General features: G+C 44.9%; 1 protein-coding gene across 1 annotated transcript; it reads left to right on the top strand.

The window, feature by feature from the left end:
- The first annotated feature begins 504 nt into the window (after nucleotides 1–504).
- On the top strand, nucleotides 505–5,857 carry LOC125941032 (zinc finger protein 501-like). The gene is made up of 2 exons (XM_049657940.1): nucleotides 505–508; nucleotides 5,418–5,857. The coding sequence occupies exons 1-2, from the start codon at nucleotides 505–507 to the stop codon at nucleotides 5,855–5,857; spliced, it is 444 nt and encodes a 147-aa protein (XP_049513897.1).
- Nucleotides 5,858–21,676: the final 15,819 nt, after the last annotated feature.

Raw genomic sequence — 21,676 nt, forward strand, 5'->3', positions numbered from 1 at the left:
GCCTTTAGCGACTTGATGCATAGCAATGTAACCTTGCACTTTCGAGAAACGGGGCTTATTTAGTGTTCTATTTAAAACCTGCCGTGTTTTCATTCTATGAGTATAGTATAGGCATCTGTTCCAGGCATTTCAAACACAAGAGATGTGTCACAGGCGTATAAGGGCTGCACCATCTGCATTCAAGGGCTTCTCCCAAAAAATAATGCCCTGCACATTTCTTTGAATGCTGTTTGTCCAAAACACGTGAAATTCGCGTAAAGAATGACTGCATGTCTTCCACATTTCTCTGCCTAGTGTCTGTCAGATAACACGGCTTTGCACCAGTGTAAATGCATAGGATGCATGAATTTCCTGTACAAGATAATGTCGAGCATATGAATCTATGTCTGTCTTAGTCCTCGCTGTTTGAATTGTGCTCTCATCTTGCATATCGTGCATTCAGCGAGTGGGAAAGCAACATTCAATGAAATTTCGCAGTTGCCATTAGAGTTTTCAGGTTAGAGCATGGGCAAGCATTGTCATAGTGAAGAAACCTACAATGCCAAATTCACAAGCTGGCATCTGGCAATTCATGGCATCTTTCCATGGTGGCACAATTGCACAAAGCACAGAAAAACAAAGACTGGCATGCATCGCTCCAAAGTGATAATTATCAACTGAAGGCCTTTGTTTTGAATGGAGCAATTATAGCATGGACAGCTTTCACATGAAACAGTCTCCCATCTTTATTTGGCAAAGACTGCATGCATTTTACAGTGCAGTCGTAACTATTGGTGTCGCATCCACACTTTCATTTTTATGTGCTTTCCCCTATATATTAACCTCTGCTCATGGTAGGGCTGACCTGTTTGGAATTCTAGTAGTTAATGCTGTTAATCTTAATAAGCTTGGGCCGTATTCTGAAACGTTCCACTTTGGCGATATTTTGCTTTTCGCTTTCAGGTGCGCGCTGATTGGCTGGTTGAGCAAAACTGGAAAATAAGTCGCGCCACCTAGTAGTTCCGGTGTACGTCATTTTGACGTCATGGTGTCAGTGCGTGCTCCCAACATGTATTGAATAAACGAACACGCCTGTGTCGTACTGCAGCCGACACATTCCAAAACAACACACCCGAACCGCTCTGCACTCGCACGGTGCGCCCTCTCGTGTGTTTTGCAAAACGTTCGAGAGCGCGTGTTGGTAGCGCATGCTGACGTCACGGGTAAGCAGCCAGTTTACTTATTGAACGCAACTATCGCCGAAGTGGAACGTTTCAGAATACGGCCCCTTAACGCTTCCCTTCAGTCTCTTTCAAATAATATGGTGATGTTAACTAGAGCACATTGTTTACATCTTTGTTATTCAATCTTGCAGGTCCCAAAGACCTTAGGTCTACAGGCATTGCTATTAAGAAGGAGCCTGCAGGTGGCGTTAGCGAGCAGCGTCATGGGTTATAAAGCGAGGTACACCAAGGCTGAAGACGCATGTGCTTGCTGCGGTAAAGCTAGGGAAACGATGGAACATGTTTTATTGGAATGTGAAGAAATCTATCCCGCTGCCAGTCTAGGCTCCTCTGACCTCCTTGAAGCCCTTGGGTTCAGGAAGTAAACATGTCCGCTATAGAGATTAGTAAGAGGTGGTTGGAGGTTTGGTGGCAGAAGAGTAGGGAGACCACAAACAACAGAGGCGTACAGAAACAGAGTTCCCAGTAATGGTTCAAAAAGTTTGATGCTTGGAATTCTTTGTACTGGTGTGTTTTCTCAGAAGTAAAGGTAGGACATTAGGTAAAATAATAACAAGAGCTTGGTGGTGCAACCCACCACCCTGTTTCAAAGGGGACGCTCATAGCATCCATCCATCCATCCGTGAAGATGCCGCAGGTGCAGCCTTGCATCTAACGGGAAGCCTCCAAGACACTGAATGCGAGAAAGAAGACTACACACCGCAACGCCTGCTCCAGCACACTGTTGTGCACTCACAGGAGCTGCCATTCGGGTGCAACCACTGCGGTGCCGCATTTGCATGCCTCAAGGACAAGACAGAACACGAGAGCAAACATGTCGATAAGCGGCAGTACCGCTGTGTGCACAAGGCTGTGTGCAGTCGGAAACATGACAAGCTGCTGCTTCAAAATATTTGCCAAATAAAGAACAAAGACCAAAACACTATAATCCTGATTCAATTCATCAGTAGATAGCTTCGCTTAGTGGAAGTTTGGATAGCTTCGAATACATATTAAGCTCCGCTTTTAGATCAAGCACCATATATGCTGCTCGCGTCCTTTGGATTTAGCTTAATCAGCTCCAAAAGCGCTTTTGCATGTTCTCTGAAACTGCGGCCAAAGCTTCGTGTCGTCCACCCTGTCACCGTCTACGATATCTCCCGAAACAGAGGTTTGCTAAGCCGCACCGGCGTCATACACATCCATTGTAAACATGGAGGCAGTTGAGGCAAGCACTGGACGCGTCACCAAGTGAATAAACATGGCAGCGCCCACGGGATTGATCGATAGAGTCAATATGGGGTCTCTCACAGCCCCAATGTTGCTTTAAAACCTTAAACACTGTGAGTGAATCAGTCAATCAATCAATTGTCCAATGCAAACCAAGTTACCCAATTTGCTGTCACTTTAACAAATAGCCTAATCTGCCATATGGCAATAAACATGCAAATGGTCATTATTTGCCTGAGGTTGTTCCAGTTGTGTCTCGGCACGCAGACCAACTGCATCAATTAAATTCTTTTGTGCTAGCCTCATTACCCTTTCACTTTCTATCCACATTATTGTTCCGTCTGTCTTTCCATGTCATGTTTTTGGTCCTGTTTGTGTCAACACTATTTCTGTTTTGGCTTCTCTCAGGTTTCCCAGAAGGCAGCAGTTGACGAGGCACCTAAACAGCCACAGTGCAAGAGCTCGTAGTGTTTCTGACCAGCCAAGGGCAACCTCCGCCCCAGGAAAGTCTTCGACAAGATGCAGCAGGACGCTCCAAGATGGCCGGAACTTCAAGTGCCCGCAGTGCACCAATGCCTTCTTCACGCAGTTCTGCCTGTGTCGGCACCTAAAAACACACACTGGAGAGCAGCCATTTACCTGCAACATGTGCAAGAAAAGATTTTTGCAATGATACAATATGTATATGCACGAGCGAAAAATGCACTAACTCATCGGTGACTAGGAAAGCGTTGATAGAGTTAACAGTTGAGCATCAGCTTTGTAATTTTGATTGTTATCACATAGTACCCTTAAGGTCTGGCCTGATAAAGATTAGTACTGAGAACTGTATATGCAGGTCGGGAATCTAGGACACCAGTTGTCATACTTGCAGGCTTACTTGATGTTCTAAGGTATGCCAGTTCTGATGGTGCATTGCATAAGAAGACCTTTTCATTAGCATCTAAGAGAGGAAGCCTCCTGCCAGAATGACACATCAACCATGTTCTCATGACCAGACTCGTGGTTTGGTGTCCTTTCCTGATGGTGCATAGAACCAGTGTTTCATGGCAGTGATTATGTGGTTTTAGCTGCTGTGTGAAATTAGGAAATTTACAGGCGCAAGTTGGAATAGCAGGGAGAGGCCTTCGTCCTGCAGTGGGCGTAAAAATAGGCTGCTTTTGATTATCGAGAGCAAGTTAAGGACTGCACAAAGAGCGATGGAACGAAAAATCTTAGGATTAACGTTAAGAGACAGGAAGAGAGCGGTGGGGATCAGAGAACAACCAGGGATAGCCGATATTCTAGTTGACATTAAGCGGAAGAAATGGAGCTGGGCAGGCCATGTAATTCGTAGGATGGATAACCGGTGGACCATTAGGGTTACAGAATGGATACCAAGAGAAGGGAAGCGCAGTCGAGGTCGGCAGAAAACCAGATGGGATGATGAAGTTAGGAAATTTGCAGGCGCAAGTTGAAATACGCTAGCGCAAGACAGGGGTGATTGGAGATCGCAGGGAGAGGCCTTCATCCTGCAGTGGACATAAAATATAGGCTGATGATGATGATTATTATTATCATGGTAATGATGCCTAATGGTGTGCGCAAGTTTAAATGTGCATGCTGCAAGTTTCGTTAAAGTTGTCAAATATGCTTTGATTGTGCACTTTGCTCTGTGGACAATTATGTATTGAAGTGTCTAGTTACAATCCTTAGCTAAACATTTGTGGTTTGAATATTATCATAAGGTACCGTGAGTGAATCAACATTACCGTGTAAGGATGCTTCCTTGCAGCCCATTGTGATAGTCGCCATCATTCATGCATATGTTTGCAGGCCTTGGAGATGTTGGAATAAATAGGCTGAGCAGAGCTTCCGAGCTCAGGACATTGATTATTGCACTTCTTACTACATATATCTGTATTTAAAACCTATTGCTTGCCTGCCTCTGTCTTGTGAGTAAGTTTCAATTTGCCATAGTCACATGTTCTATACTCTGTTGCCTTCTTTGTATTTTGATGGTATTGTTTGGGCACTCTTTGTAATTGCCGCTGTTGATCTTTTAATCAGAAAAGTGAATCATGAAGGATTGTGTGGATGAGCAAATTAATCAAGATGTGACATTTGCTGAGAACATTTGTGAATGGTTGAAATTAATTAAGCAATGACCAGTATTCACGCAGCATCGGGCTGCTTTCTTTAACAGTATGCAAAGCATTTATGAAACCTGCATGCCGTGCTCCAAGATAAAAGGGCAGAACCTATAGTAGTTTTTATCTGGCTGGCTTTTAGTAAGTTTAATGTGCATGAACCTTCAGCAGCCCCCCCCAAAAAAAAGAAAGCTGACACTTTTGAGCATGCATGCGAAACTTAAATAATTAAAAGTGTCGTAATTGAAGCTTGATTTAAACAATCTATGGTATTTTAGAAGTGCTATCAGTGGCTTTTAGTATTATGTATGGAGTAAAATCGCATTGGGTAAAACTCTGCTGACGGCTTGCTAGGCATATGCTAAGAAGGTCTGGTTTCCTAGTGTTAGGCAAGCAAGATTTCAGTGATGTGCCATCTTTTTGTGACGGTGTCCTGAATTTTCTGCTTGCTGGTGCTCCCATGATTGCAGCAAGGGCTATTATGCAGCTCGTTCTTTCCTGAGCTGCATTTTGAGATCGGAAAATTTGCAGGTGCAGGGCGGGTGCAAGATAAGGCAGACCAGAGGTCTCTGTGAGAGGCCTTTGTACTACGAAGAAGGGGCACTGAGCGGAATGGATAAAGCAGTTTTGTCTAGTAGATTATTCTTTACTAATAGTCAACTATTTGGTAATTAGTAATCTGTTTTGGGTCTAGTAGATTACTAAGCAAATGATTATGGTAAGACTGGCCTGTTAACGATTCCATAAGTGTAATATTTTAATTTGGTTTAAAACATTAAAATAGGATGGTGACAGCGACGGTTAACTGTCACCATCACCTTGAGCACACTATTTACATCTGTACTCTGTGTTGCAGGGTATGAAGACATTGGATCTACAAGCATTGTCATTAAGAGCGAGCCTCAAGATGTCGCTGGGGAGCAGCGTTGTGAAGATGATGTGGTTGCCTCACACCTAACGGGCAGCAGTCAAGACACTGAAGGCTCACAGGAAGCCGACCTCCCCCATCGTTGCGAGCTTTGCCACCAGCTCTTCAACACGCCGCAACGCCTGCTCCAGCACTCCGTCGTGCACTCGCGGCAGTTGCCGTTCTGGTGCGCCCACTGTGGTGCTGCATTTGCAAGCCCCGAAGACAAGGCAGAACACGAGAGCTCTCATGTCGACAAGCGGCAGTACCGCTGCGTGCTGTGCTACAAGTTGTGCAGTCACGAGCCCATGCTCCGAGAGCACATGCGAATCCACTACGGGCAGCCTGGATTCCATTGCCACCTGTGCCCTCTTGTGTGCGTAGTTTGAATATATTCTTTGCCATTTCATAATTATCTGTTGCCTGAAAGCTCAAATTGTTACAGTATAGCATGAAGGCAGCATGAGGGTTTTATAAAACGAAAATGTAGCCCTACTAACTGAAGTATTTATTGCACTTACAGCTTTGTACAATGTGAAATGTGAAAAAAATAATAGCAGCGTCTGGCTTTCATGGCTGTCTACTAAGGATTTGACATGGTTACTGCAGGCTTATGTACTTGTTTCATGTGCTGTGAACTATTACCTGTGCCCGCCTCGGTAACTCAGTGTTTATGACATTGCGCAGCTTTGCACGAGGTCGCTGGTTCATTCCTGGCCTTGGCAGTCAAATTCTTATAGGTCCGGAATGTAAAAAATGCTTATGGTGCCATGCATTTTGTACATGTTAAGGTACCCCAGATGGTGAGTGAGTGAGTGAGTGAACTTTATTGGGTCCACAATAGACGCGAGTAAGCTCGACGTCACCTGGCTAGGCCCACTCGGGGACCATCAGGTCAAACCTGATGGCCCTCTCGCGGGCCCTCTGGACTGCCAGGATTTGAGAGGTCTGATCCTGGGCCTTAATAAGCATCATCATTTCCTCTTGGGTGAAAGGGGGACCGGCAAATGCGCAGCCCCACAGGACATGCTCGAAGTCCGCATAACCACCACACAGGGGGCAGTCCCGGCTTGGGAACCGTTCGGGGTACATTGTGTGCAGTGCTGCAGGGCTTGGGTAAGTGCTGGTTTGTAGAAGTCTGAGAGTCACTGCCTGGGCCCTGCACAGTGAGGAGTGCGGCAGAGGCAGAAGTCTTCTTGATAAGTAATTGTGTTTGCATATCTCGTTGTATGAGCAGAGAGGCTCGGGTCGCCCTAGAGAGGACGCATTACCCGGCGCACGGTCAGTCAAACCTCGTGCAGCCGAGTGTGCCTCCTCGTTGGGGTTGAGCAAGGCACCTTCAATGTTTCCAAGGTGCGCAGGGAACCAGGCCAATGAGTGACCTTTGAGGTCTTTGGCGTTTTGGATGATACGTAGGGCCTGGGGAGCCACCATTCCCATCTGGAAGGCCCTGATAGCGGTCTTGGAGTCTGAATAAATTGTGTCATGTATATCGTCCGTCAATGCAAGAGCGATGGCAACCTGTTCTGCAACGCTGGAACTAGAAGTGCGGATGGTAGCACAGCTGGTTAAAATTAATTTGGTGTCCCCCACTACAGCATGCCTCATAATTAGATCGTGGTTCTGGCACCTAAAACAGCAGAATTTTGGGCACAATACCCAAGGTCTTGTGCACTTGCACGTTAACATTTTAAGGATAAATTTTTAAAGTGAATAACTTTCTTAGGCTAGCGATTTTCGTAATTCTTTGATGATAGTTCGCTGGTCGATAGTCAGTAGACCTGCCGCGGTGGCTCAGTTGTCTAAGGCGTTGCGCTGCTGAGCACCAGGTTGCGGGATCAAATCACGGCCGCGGCGGCCACATTTCGATGGAGGCAAAATGCAAAAATGCCTGTGTGCTTGCGTTGAACCCCAGGTGGTCAAAAATTAATCCGGAGCCCTCCACTATGGCGTGCCTCATAATCAGAACTGGTTTTGACACGTAAAACCTTAGAAAGAAAAAAAAAAGAGAAAAGGATAGTAGTAACACTGCAAACAAAACATTTGTTTGTTCGCCCTACCTTCTCACTCGCATTACATTGACATTTATTTATCTATTTATTTACTTATTTATTTATTTATTTAACTAATTTATTTATTATACCCTCAAATTACAATTGTACATTGCAGATGGGAGGGGCAAAGGTAGATGCAGATCATTGTCAATGGATCCTGCATAATTTTTATTTCTTTTCTTTTTGCCCATTTTTTTCTCAAAAAGTTCGGCCTTCCTGCGTTGATTCTTCTTATTGTATAGCTAATTAAAATCTTTAGAGTAGCCTATAAAAAAAAATTTCATATTCTTTTAAATTACTATAAAGGAAACCATGTTACTCGGTCCATGTTTCTATATTGTGGTATTTTACATGGATTACCACTATTCGATTCTAGCATGCACCATTTTTCCATAAAAATGGGTTTGAAAATTTTCTGCACATTACCATAAGTGTTGTCCAAGTCACATTCCTCATCTGTTTGCCTGTTGAATTGATAAATACTGTACTTTGACATATACGTAACATCTTTTGACCTAGACCTAACAGGAATGGCATCCAAGTTGTCCGACTTGCTGTTGCCTTAAAAAATAGTGGTAAAGACACAAATGAGCTCCGTTGATTTCACTTTGTTCCACTTGTGGTATGAAATGCACAGTACGGTCCAGTGTTAACATAGCTTCGCCTGGCACTGGCAGATAGAGTGCCAGCAAAGGGATAGCCACCGCACTGCACACCAATTGCATCAGTTAAACCTTTGTGCGCTAGCATCATTACCGTTTTTATTCATCTCCTTTCTTTCTGTCTTGTCTTGTCTTATGTCTGCGTCATTGCCCTTTTTATTCCTCTCCTTTCTTTCTGTCTTATGTTTGTCACGCTATTAATGCAGATGGAATTCTTGGCACACTCGGAGCTGTTTTATTTCCGGCGATCTAGCTTATCCACCTATCCCACCAAAAATATGGGCCAATCTCGGAGATAGTGCAGTCCAAAAATGTGGGCCTCTGGCATGGGTGCGTGCCACTGGGTGTTTGCTGCTCTTCAGTTTAACCTCATTGCTGCCAAATTGGGTCAGTGCCTCGGGTCACTGTGTTTGTGCCATTGGGTATGCATGGACTTCATGGCGGTGCCATCAGAATGTGCAGCATGTCCAGAGGGAACTGCAATAGTGGAACCCAGCTGAAGTACATGCCTCATACATGACGAGTTTCGGCTATCTGCATACTTGGATAATCATCATAGATCAGTTCTGCCTGATTTTTTTTTTTTAATATATATTTGCCCTGTCTTGTCTCCTCCTCTCAGGTTTCCTGTCCGGCACCAGCTGACAAGGCACTTATGCAGCCATAGCAGAAATGCTCCTTTTGTGTGCGACCAGTGCGGTGCGAGCTTCGTTCACAAGGGCTCGATGATAAGGCACATCAAGATGCACCTAGGTGATCGATGCTTCAAGTGCCCGCATTGTCCCAAGGCCTTTTCCCAGGAGTGCCACCTGTCTGAGCATCAGAGAATCCACACCGAAATGCGACCGTTCACCTGCGACGTCTGCAAAAGGAGCTTTGCGCAGCAAACCCACATGGTCAGGCACCGATGGACACATTTGAAACAAGCCGACGTTCCCGTGTTGGACTCGTAGGCCTTTTGGTTGTGTCACATTGGCCTTGAAAAGGCGTTTCGCATGAGACATCTGCGAGAGAAGTCTGTGCGCGAGTGTCACGCAGTTGTGCTTTTGCGGACAAAAGATGGAGGAGTTAGTGACCAAGCATTCATGTGGACTCGAAGGTGAGGTGCTTCTGCTGTGAATCCTGTCCAGCTACGTGGCATTTGCATAGTCGGGACACTCTGTACAAGCCATGCATTTCCTTGGAGAACGTTACAGTCGTATTGCGTGCTGGCCCGCCCCCAAATTTCATTTGGCTCCCCCCTACTATAAGCTTCCCCATGCATTTTCTAAGAAGCCCTGTGTATCCCTATGGGTATTCCCTTTGATCAATTTTTTTATTGTTCCTTACCTCTTATAAAGCTATTTATATTACAACATTTTAAGTTCGCAAATTATGCAATTTTGTGCTGGTACAAAACATTACACTTCTCACTTGACGGACCTGTGGTACTCGCCAAAGAATGTTTATGCAATAAAGCTAGCACTTAGCTGACGACTTGTAGCCGCTTGTTCAACCTGGTGCAAAATAGGTCAGCATATCGCATGCTTGACACAAGCCAGGCTTCACACCTCCACAGACCAGCGCGAGCACTCAAACCTCCGAACGAACTTCTACAGGACGCAGCAAATTCGCAGCACCATAACCACAGGGGACGCAGCCGCAGCAAAGAAGGCGCGCAACCGGCAGCGCTTGTGGTTACGCGACTTGATCGCAGTGCCGTTAGTTCTCGCGACAGCCATGGAGCCCATGTTTTCAGCAGAGCTGTGAAACTGAATTGGTTATACTAACATTCATGTTATGGAGCGCACATGCGAAAGTAGTGAAAGTAAGCTCGTATGCGTAGAGCATCCTCTTGTCTGAGCATTGTTTGCTAGGCTATTACGTTCAGTCCGACTAGCCCGTGCTGCTTATCAGATCTATCTCGTGCAACCACTTATTGTAACTATTGTCTGCACACAAGGGCCACGGTCCATAATGCTTAGTAAATAAATGGGAGCTACGTGATGCTTGCTTGAAAGCACGTGTGAGCATTCGTGCTTTCAATGGGGCTACGTCGATCTGAATGGAATACTCTAGCAGATGATGCTTGGATGAGAGGATGCTCCATCCACATGCACTTACTTGGTACTTTCGTATGTGTGCTCCTTGACCCGGCACTAACCATTGTGTCAGTCGGCACTCCCGCGTTATTGCGTACGCTAGCCGCCTCCTGTCCGCACCGAAGAAGAATTACACCATCACGGAACGAGAGTGTCTTGCTCTTGTCTGGGCTGTCGCCAAATTTCGTCCCTACCTGTTTGGCCGCACCTTTACCGTCGTAACTGATCATCATGCCCTCTGTTGGCTTTCTTCGCTCAAAGACCCTACAGGCCGCCTTGGTCGTTGGGCTCTGTGCCTGCAAGAATACTCGTTTTCGGTGGTGCACAAGACCGGTCAGCTTCATCAAGATGCCGACTGTCTCTCACGGCATCCCGTGGATTCGCCTGACGTCACCGAGCAAGACACCGACGCCTGCGTCTTGTCTATCTCGGACCTCATTAATATACGGGACGAACAACGCCGCGACTCGGCTTTACGGTCTATCATCGACCGTCTCAATTCCGCCACACCCGACCCTTCACTCCACTTGTTCTTCCTTCAGGACGGCACCTTATACCGCCATAGTATGCATCCTGAGGGCCCTGAACGCCTCCTTGTCGTGCCTGCCCATCTGCAGTCAGATGTCCTTCGCCAGCTTCATGATGAGCCCACTGCTGGTCACCTTGGTGTCACCCGCACTTATGATCGTGTCAGGCGCCGTTTCTTCTGGCCTGGTCTCTATCGCTCCGTCCAGCGATATGTTGCTAGCTGCGACAAAGGCCAGCGCTGCAAGAGGCCAGCTATGTTATCTGCCGGTCTGCTTCATCCTATAGACATTCCTGCCAAACCGTTCTTTCGTGTTGAGCTCGACCTTCTTGGCTCCTTTCCAACCTCGACATCAGGCAACAAGTGGGTCGCCGTCGCGACCGACTATGCGACGTGATACGCCATTACCCGTGCCCTCCCAACCCGCTGCGCTATGGATATCGCCGACTTTCTCCTTCATGACATCCACCTGCATCATGGTGCTCCTCGACAGCTTCTGACCGATCAAGGCCGATACTTTTTGTCTCGCGTCATCGATGACATCCTTCGTTCCTGCTCTACCCACCACAAGCTCACAACTGCTTATCACCCGCAAACAAATGGACTCACAGAGCGCCTGAACCGAACTCTGACTGCTATGCTTTCTATGTACGTCTCCGCCGATCACAGCGATTGGGACGCTACTTTGCCATACATTACTTTCGCCTACAACTCGTCCCGACATAACACCACTGGCTACTCCCCGTTTTATCTCCTGTATGGACGTGAACCTTCTCTGCCTCTCGATACTTCACTTCCTGTCAGCTCAACCACGACGTACGTTCGCGACGCCATAGCGCGTGCCGACACAGCTCGCCAGATCGCTCGTGAACGACTCACAGTGTCTCAGGCTTCCCAAAAAGCCCTGTATGATAGTCGCCACAGAGACGTTTCTTACTCCCCAGGCGCCCTCGTGCTACTGTGGTCTCCGTCCTGCCGCATCGGTCTCTCCGAAAAGCTATTGTCCCGCTATGATGGTCCTTACAGGGTGCTAAGTCAAGTCACCGACGTTATTACGTATGAGATCGAGCCAGTCACGGCGCCAGCGCCAACTGCGCCCTCGCCCTCTGCTATCATGCACGTTGCGAGAATTAAGCTGTACGTAACTGGACCTTCTGGTCCGTCGTAGCAAACACCAGATCGGCGCTCTCGCCCCGGGGGGGTAGTGCCACGAGACAGTGAAGGGGCTGCTACTGTCGGTCGGACGAAGACGATGGCGACGAAGTAGCCAGAGGCGCATGACAGCCTTGCATCCGTCGCCGCTGCTTGTCCAAACCTTGTATATAGCAATACTCCCTAAATAAACGTTATCCCCGTAACAATATTAAGAACTTGGAGAGCTATACATCGTCTGAACAGCGCTGATGCTACTAAGCAGTGTGCCACATTTTTTTTGTCAGTCACAAACGTGCTGATTGAAATGCCAGAGTGGGTTGCATGTCTCGCATGTTTGATGCAGTCTTCCTCCTGTCTTCATGGCGAGAGTTGTGATGTTCAAGAGATAGTGAGTGTGCTGCTTGGGCCGACTTTCTGTTACGCTTTAACTGCCAATCCCGAGCTGTGCTCGTCATGGGGGGTGGACCCAATATCGCCAATGACAAGTCACACTCGTTCAGCCCAATGCTGTGGTGCTCCCACTGCCAAAGACTTGTTACGGTTGGCATTGAGGGAAAGCTACCGTCAAGGAACAGTTCCCCCCCCCCCCCCCTCCTTTAATTTTAGCAAAAACCACTTAAGTAATGCATTTTCAGAATGAAAATGACAGAAAAAATTATGGCCTCAAAAAGTATTTGGAAAATTTGGTACTTTCTTCCAGAAATAATTTGGGCATTAAAGAGTTAAGTTGTGTTGTCCTGATGATTGACATTGTGAGTACCTGTGATAAATCATTAATAGCCACCATGTGACCATGCCATGTGATGCCGTGGCCATGATCATTGGCCTTAGTTAACTGCAGACAGGTTGTCTGGGGCCAGTACATTGTGTTTAGCAATGTGCTAGGCTTGAGGTCAAGAGAGTTGCAGTTACTCGTTCTGTAGAACTGCATAAATTTATTTTGGATGAATGTAATTTGTAAGGAATGTCACGTGCATAAAGCACAGTGTGATGATTGTGCAAGATTGTGTGCGCTGTTTCTCCAACCATGCCTTGTAAAAATGTACGAGCTGGGATACCTCATGTGTCCGACTTTTGTCCTTGAGCTTTCACATGAGCTTGTTGGTGCTGATGTACCAATAAATGTTTCGATGTGCTTCGTTTGGCTTTTGAAGTTTTTCACATGGGGATGTGGAGTGCTTGAGTTACAGTACAGAATGAACTTAACATTGATAGATTTAATTTCATATCTGCATTTCATACATAGGGAAAGGCAGAAATTGTGAATGCACCCATGCATTTTACACTTCCATGTAAGCTCCCTGGTGCCATAGACATTAGTCGCACATTAGCCACAATAATTTCAAGTCACTTATGCTGGCTGTGCAAAAGACAGCTTCAAGACTCATTAAAAAAAAAAAGACGTTTATTTGCATGTTTCGCTGTAAACGACATCTAAGCACATTAACGTAGTAATGCTATGCTAGTCAATGGTGGCTTCAACACAGTGTCATAACACTGCAGTTTATGTGTTGTACTCCAGACAACCGCATTCACAGACACCGCATGACAAGTTTGTGTTTCTAAACACATGAAGTGAAATTTTAAAGTAAATAAATTGTTGCATGCTTTTTGTAAATGTTGCACGCTGTTTTATTCGATAAACCTATTCTGTGGACAAAAATGCAACATTCTTGATAGGGCATACACATAATCTGAACATGGCTAATGTGCAATGTCCTTCTTTTATGGAACCACTAGAACATCACACATTAACTACCTCCCATTGCCTTTTTTTTTTGACAAAATGTGCAGAGGGCAGCCAATAAAGCACTTGCAAAAGTAATTTTGCTTATGACAATTCCGTACGAGTTATCATTGTTCTGCTTTGTTGTTGTTATGTGTGCACGTGGCACATTGCTGAGCTCTCGTGATCCTTCAAAAAGCCTTGTAGATTTACAGGCCTTCCAATTAGGAGCCATGCATCTTTAACCAAAGCATTGCAGCATATTCATACATGAATTTCGCCAAGCAAATGCTGCATTTAGCGATTGCATACCTTCAATGTGATTTTGTAATGTTATTTCTTGAAAAATAGTCAGCTTGAAGTTTGTTTTAAATTGTCCCCTCTGTTATAATTCTTATAATTGGAGGGACACCAAGCTTAAGCAATAAATGAGTCCTGTCTAATGCAATGCTATTTGAGAATGCCACCTGTTTAGCATGAAATCGTTGATTGGTAACTGAGATAATGAAGGCAAAACCTTGCTTCTGAATGTGGTTTTGTCCTTTTTTTTTAATTAATACACGATCAACTAGTGCCACTCAGGCATCGGCAGAACCTGTAGCATCACAGAGACTGAGTGCAGGAATTTTTACTTGGCATCACTGTCTGTCTTATGTTTTTATGTCCTTTCTGTTACTACTAAGCAGCCACTCTGAGTAAGACTGGCTTGTTCGGAATTCCAAGAGCTGTAACCTTCTTATTTGGTTGAGCTTAACATTTGTCTTCAGGGTCATTTTAGAACAGGATAGTGACAATAGGATAATGGCAGAATATATTGGGCGGTTGGCCACACCCCTTTAGGGTCACCCCTGAATGAGGGATGTATTGCCCATCTGCAGAAGCTTGTTGCCTCATACAGTACGCACGGAATAGCAGCGTAGCAGCGTTAGCATGTGACTTGACTGTCTGCTCCACTTTATACCGAGGATTGAATATGAGTAATCTGTTTTTGGCGACAAAACAGGGTTGCTATGAATGAGGTTTTATGTTTCTGTTGCATATGATGTGATCTCTCGATACGCAATAACAAGGTGCACTATGCACTCGTCACTCCTTTCCTTTCTGCATGTTTTCTTAGCACTTCAACTTCACCTTGACTGACCCACTGGCCCAACTGTCCGTGCGTTTGGCCGAAAGCCATTAATAATGGTGACAGGCTTGGCTGTTGTGCCCAACACTTTGCAGTTTGTAAAAGGCTTTAGATGTGCTGAAACAATTTCCACAGTTTGCGTAAGGCTCGTGTGACTTTGTGGACAGAAGAAACTGCTCCTTGGGTGAGTGGCAACTTAGATCATGTTTCAATAAAATGCAACATTTGAGGATCCTCGCATTGCTTTTGGGCGAGTCCGGTGAGCACAAGGTCACGGATTTGACCTCGAACCGTGGCAGTTGCATGCCGACTGGGACATAATACGAAAACACTTGTGCCTGAAGTACTACACTTTGTTGGCCATTAAAGTACTTCAGGCACTCAAAATTTATCTGGAGCCACGTACAGCGTTCCTTGTAGCCCTGCTACAAGGAACGCCGAACTCTATTAGCGAGATAGTTTATTGCTGAGCAAAATGTGATGTTTGTATTTTTTAATTTTATTTATTTAATGACATCTGAAGTAATACCTGTTAAAATAAGCTTTCTCTGGTATGCTTTTGTATATTGAAATGTTAAGTGCCTACTAATACTTGACAGGTCATTTATTTAGTATACAGTAGTACCTCGCTAAGTGGCACTTTGCTGCACAGACATTTAGATTTCACGGAGCAAACCGACCTTGCTCACGATTTTTTGTTCATTGAGCAGATCGTGTTCTTCAGAACGAATCCAGCACATCCGCACGTGACTGCGCCTACATGTTTCCTGGGCCTAAATGTTGCTGGACACCATTTTCCCCTTGCTTTACCTCCCTGTCAGTGTGCTTCCTGGGTCACCGTTTTACAGAATGACTCACACTGAACTGTGAAGTGTCTCTAAAAGTACACAGGGGTGTAACACCTGTTTAAGTAGTCTCCCTTCCTCTGTCCTCCACTGCCTCTATCTAGATCTTGAACATCATGCTTCCTTGGTAAATGCTCTGTCAATTTCTTCTAAAGTGTTACGATTTCTTTTTTTTGCATGATTAACCAATGTTTACAAACTGATTAATAGGTATCTCATAGGAAATAATGAGAAAATGTTTGTTGCAGTATGAACGCATCACAAAAAAAACCTGCACACAGAATGATTTAAGTTTGTTCGGTGAAGCACCACTGCAGTAATTTTAAGTATGAATCGTTTGAATATGTGCTGAATGTAGTTACTCTGCAGTGGACATAGGGCAGCATTCTGTCTTCTACTGCTGGTCAGCATTATGTACACCCGTGGACAAAAGTATACAGACCAGGGGTTAGGTGATAAAGCCGTTTTTTTCCTCTGCCTGTGAACGCAACTTGAAATCGAGGACTGCAGTCCAAACTTGGCATTGCGAACTTTTCAGTGTACTCGTCAATTCCAGTTTATGCTTGTTAATTACGAAGAAATTCAGTTTTTTCAGCGACCCTGTGGTCCGTATACTTTTGCTCACGGGTGTACACACAAACGAGCATTCCTGCTGAGCCACTTTGTGCAAACACTGGTCTCGGAAGAATGGACAGTAACTGGCAAGCTAAAACTATCTAATCCTTTTACTGGGTACTGACAAAGATTAACGGTTTGCGTCGGTCTCATCAGATGCAGCATCAAACAACGCCTGCATCATCGCAGGTGGTGCACCTCATCATGACAACATTGCGAGATGCCTGGTCGCTTCCAGAGCGTCGTTTCTGCTACATTGCAGCAGTTTCCTTGCATGCTTTATCACACTTTGTCACACCTGTATATAGTTAGAACAGCATACATTGAACTCAAGCACAATGCTAAATATTTTTATCGCTGTCAATGCTTTGCCCTTTACATTAAGTTTTTTTTTCAATCTTGTTAAAAATTTATTGAAACGTTTTGCTTAGTTATCACCTTCCTACCTTAGTGCATGTCATTGTACCTTTGTTAATCTCTCAGAGCAAGTGTTCTCCCGCAGGGGCGTCTGCAATTTGCAGGCGTTTGGTGTGTTGCGACACCACGGACCCGAGCACATGTGGGTGTGAGCACACGTGGGAGCACATGGTGCAGGGTGTGTTTTCAACGTGTCACTAAAATCATAGGTAGTAGTCATGTGGTATCACAGAACACTTGACGTGCACATTTATCAACCTGGTGCACAGCAGTCGCAAGCCACAGAATGACTGCATCACTGACTGTCTGGTACACGACATAATGGCCAGTGCTTTCCTCCTCCTTGTCAGTGATTCTCTGCACGCATCATGAAATAAGCGATTGTCCCCTGCTGTTGCTTCTCTCGGAACATGGCATGCCCTTCTCATTTTGTCTCTCCTATTATCCCATCATTCAAACCTATCGTCAAGACATTCGCGGCGTAGCTTGCGACCACTTCACCCAGGCTGTGTCACACACTGCTGATGTCACTTCACCACCTCCTTCAGCTTTCGTGATGTGCAAAACGAACCGAGCTGAGCATGTCTGAAGCCACTCACTCTCCATTTGATGCATGTTTTAGATTGGTCTTATGAAAAACAGGAATTGTTCATGATATTTTTTGGTTTGTTCGAAGAACTTAGGTCTCATGCCATGATTACAGAGTTGGTAAGGAAAGCAAGATAAAAGTTTGCCATCAGTATTCCTTTAATGCATTTTTCTACAAGTATATATTTTGTGGTCGGAAGAGAGAGGGAGAAACAAGAAAAGAAAGACAGAGAGATTAACCAGACCCACATGCGATTTGCTAGCCTGCACTGGGGAACCCCTGATATAGGGTTGAAAAGAGATAGAGCACAGTTTCTCGCACATTTGGAGGTGTGCACCGAATCTATAAATGGTCGCCAAGACTGGTTAACTTGAGGTGCTGCAATAACACTTTCTTGGCTTTCTGTGCAATCAGCTTGCACAACCATGATCCAACGATCTTCATTTCCAAAAATGATCTAATGTCCAGCCGGTGCAATTCTGTCCGGAGAGGTTCATGCTCAACGTCGTTTCGGGGACAGAGACACAAAATGTGCTCAATAGTGGCTTGAAGAAATTTTTCAGAAATCTCCAGTGTAGTTTTTTGTAATGTTATGTATAAAGGTGTCTTAAACTCCACAATTTAATTTAAATGTTGGAAATTTACTGCTTGGGTAGAGCCAGTGAAAATTCTCACACTTTCTGCAGCAACAAAATAATTCATGTGTTTTATGCACCTGCAGGTATCCACGAAGGAGCAGCTTTTGACATGTTCAACTCTGGAAGGGATACAAGCACTACTAGTTGGCAGTGGCATTTGCTGAGGTGGCATTGTATTTGAAAGGCAGGAAGAGGCACTTGAAAGTTATCGCCCAGCACAAGTGCCTTCACAGCCTCAGTCCGTCTACAGACAGATTGATCTCATGAAGCACGATAGGACTCGCACGAGAAAGCAGCTGTTCCTGTGCGACCTGTGTGGGAAGGCATTTCACACATTTCACCCAGGCTGTATGTGCAGAATTTTATCCCTCATAGCGAGTGATTTAATAGAAATATTGCAGTGCGGGAGGTTACCAGCATTCGTGTGAACAGCATATTTCAGGGCTCAAGCTGCTTGAGACCTCCTGTACATTGCCATTCTATCTATTTGGAATTGCCATGGCTGAAATCTTTGTGCTGTTTTCAATTACCTTTGAATGCCACTTGTTTTTGGATGCTTACCCAATCATATGACACATTTGTATTTTCAGACCAGTAATATGACTGTGTTTGTTTAGTAGTTTTTCAAAATCGGCATATTATGACATACGAGTGAACTCTCCTTCGATTCATTATCATGTGCAACATGATAGAAACCCGCACAGCTAAGAGCCTTTGAACACCTCTGTTGCATAAATGTATTAGATTCTCTCCAAAGAGGTACTTTTTCTGTACTCCTTGAGCATTCTCATTGAGCTCTGAACAGTGTTATGTGTATTTTTGTGTATGTGGACAGGGCGGGATGAAATGATGTGTAGAAGGAATAAACAAGCCAGGTCGCACATTTCTCTTTCTAAGTATATTCCCCCATGTGTTTTACATTTACATGAATCATTCAAACAGACAAAAGCTTTGAGAGCTGATCTTTACTGACTTATGGCATGCTTTGTGTGCATGAATTGAGGCTCCCAAAATACATTAACCAAGTACCATATTCAGTATACTAATAATATTACCAAGGTTTCTTCTTGTCCTAGAGCTTGTTATCATTGGCCCTTGGTTCATTGCGCAAGATTTACAATGCACGAAACTTCATGCGTGCAACATGTGGTGGCACAATCCTGGGTTTCAGTGCCTTAAAAGCAAAGAAAGGGGAAGTATGCATTGTAGATAAACTTGCCAGGAAGTGCGACTGTTATGAGGTAGCGCACGGAAATTTTTGCTATGGTGGCCTTCCGCAACTACATTTGACATCACAAGACATCCCTTGAGGAGAGCGAAATTGAAATCTCCGGCCTTTCAAGACAGTGTCATAAAGTGTGCAGCTTTGTGTTGCACCCTGGAGTCGTTGCAGGATAAAAAATAAATCTGACCAGTGACCAGCCTCTCCCTGCATTTCTCATGAAATTAAGCGTACTGGTTCTATCTTGCATTCCGTGTGACTAAATTTGAGCTGTTGGTTGCAACTTCCATCAACTTTCTTCTGATTGTCTATATGATATTGTCATATTGCTCACATGAACAGTTTTCTGTGCAGTGCTTCTCTGTAGTGTTCTTTGCTCCCAGCTGTTATTGAATGAAGCAGGATGCCGAAATGTCGATCCTTCAAATTTTCAGAGTGTGCAGGTTCAGGGTCAGCAGACATTGTTAAGGAAGAGCCTCCAGATTCCAGTGCTGATGAGTCCGAAGCAACAGCCATGGAAGCTGCTGTGCAGGTGACGGGTGGCAACAAGACAGTGAATGCATTCGGAAAGCTGACCTTCAGTTCCAATGCGAGCTCTGCCATGATGTCTTCGACACGCACCAGCTTTTGCTCCAGCACTCGGTTGTGCACCGGCAGGAGTGGCCATTCTGGTGTAGCCTCTGCGGTGCCAATTTCCCCGCGCCGCGCAGAGATGGCGGAACACGAGAGCACGCATCCAGACAAGCATCAGCTTCGCTGCTTGATCTGTAGCAAGGTCTTCGGCCACCGGACTTTGCTCCGAGAAACATATGCGGAAGCACACCATCCAGCTGACGTCAAGCTGCCACCTGTGTCCCATGGTGTACGCAGTCCAGTTTGTATTCTTTGCTTGGTGTGTCGGATGCTCTGACCTCATGGTAATGTAACAGGTGCTTCAGCGAGCACTTTCAAAAATTTGTAAAGGTTGCCTGTGACAGACAGCACAATTCTAGTTTCGTGAGCTGGTCTACTCGAAGAGGCGGACATTACTTGCACAAAAAATTAAAATGCATAATCAACTAATTAACAAACATTCACTAATTCAGTTTTTAGGTAATCACCTTATGGCCATATGCAATTTACAAATTCTAGCCGTGGAGTTTGCAAGGCGGATGCGCTTAGGAACGAATTCGCGGAATGGCACCAGTTTCGAGATATGAATTCCCAAACTTTGCAGAGATATGCGTTGGCGTTCCAGTTAATTTTGTGCTTCAGTGCATGAAACGACGTTTTGTAATAATACACTGGACCACCGATGCATATCTCTGCAAAGTTTGGGAATTCATATCTCGAAACTGGTGCCATTCCGGGAATTCGTTCCAAGCGCATCCGCCTTGCAAACTCCACGGCTAGAATTTGTAAATTGCAGTATGAGCCATAAGGTAATTAGTTAAAAACTTAATTCATGAACTTTTGTTAATCAGTCGATTATGCATTTCAGTTATTTGTGCAAGGTAATGCCCGCCTCTTCGAGTAGACCAGCTCATGAACTAGCATTGTGCTGTTTTTGCCACAGGCAACCTTTAAACATTTTTGAAAATGTTCGCTGAAACACCCTCGTATATGTGTCTTTTCCAGGTGTAAGTGCAGTTTGCAGGCATCTTTGCATCATAGTTTCTCTTCTGAAAGTATCTCTGAGACAGATAGAAACATCTTGTGTTTCTTGCAATGAGTCTCTGTTTTGTGCCAGTCATCTACATCCTCTACCTGCAGGCACATCAATCTCATTGATTAAATTTCCTTTTCTTAACTATGGTATCCTGCTGTGTTCCTTACTTATGCATCACTTGCTTTAATTCATTGTTTTCTTCTAATTGATTATCTTCCGTTCAGGCTTGTCCCTAAATCTTTGCTATTTTCTGACTTTGCATGTAATTACACTTACAATTAATAAAATGTTAGCTGACTACTTTTATTTAGCTAATTGGATGTTAGGAACTAAAAAATTATTGTGGGCAGCTTCTGAACTGGACTTCAAACAACATGCACTTGGTCATATTTGCATAGAATGATCAGTGTTTTTCTAAAAAAGCTTTGTGCATGATAGGTGGGACTTGTGGAGCCACTGAAGATTTGTACATTTCTGCAGTAACAAAAGAATTGACGTGTTTTTATCTGCCTGCAGGTTTCCCACAAGGCAGCAGCTTTCGAGACATCTCCGCAACCACACCAAGAATGTACGTCTTGTGTGCGACCAGTGTGGGGTTGGCTTTGTCGAGAAAGCTTCATACGTTAGACACCGCAAAATGCACAAGGGCGCCGTGGTTAAACACCACAAGTGCCCTCACTGCCCCAAGTCCTTCGTCCAGCGGTACCACTTAATGGAACACCTGAGGATTCACACTGGAGAACGGCTTTTCATCTGTGACCTGTGTGGAAAGAAATTTGTGCAGCGATCTGAGTTGGTCAAGCATAGCCGAAAATGCACAGAACAATTCAGAGCCCGACCATCATCCTCATAGACATGGATCTCGAGATAGACTTGCTGTCAGTGTGTGCTAGAAGAAAAT

The sequence above is a fragment of the Dermacentor silvarum genome, chromosome 10 (genome assembly GCF_013339745.2).
Source record: "Dermacentor silvarum isolate Dsil-2018 chromosome 10, BIME_Dsil_1.4, whole genome shotgun sequence".
Lineage (NCBI taxonomy): Eukaryota > Metazoa > Arthropoda > Arachnida > Ixodida > Ixodidae > Dermacentor > Dermacentor silvarum.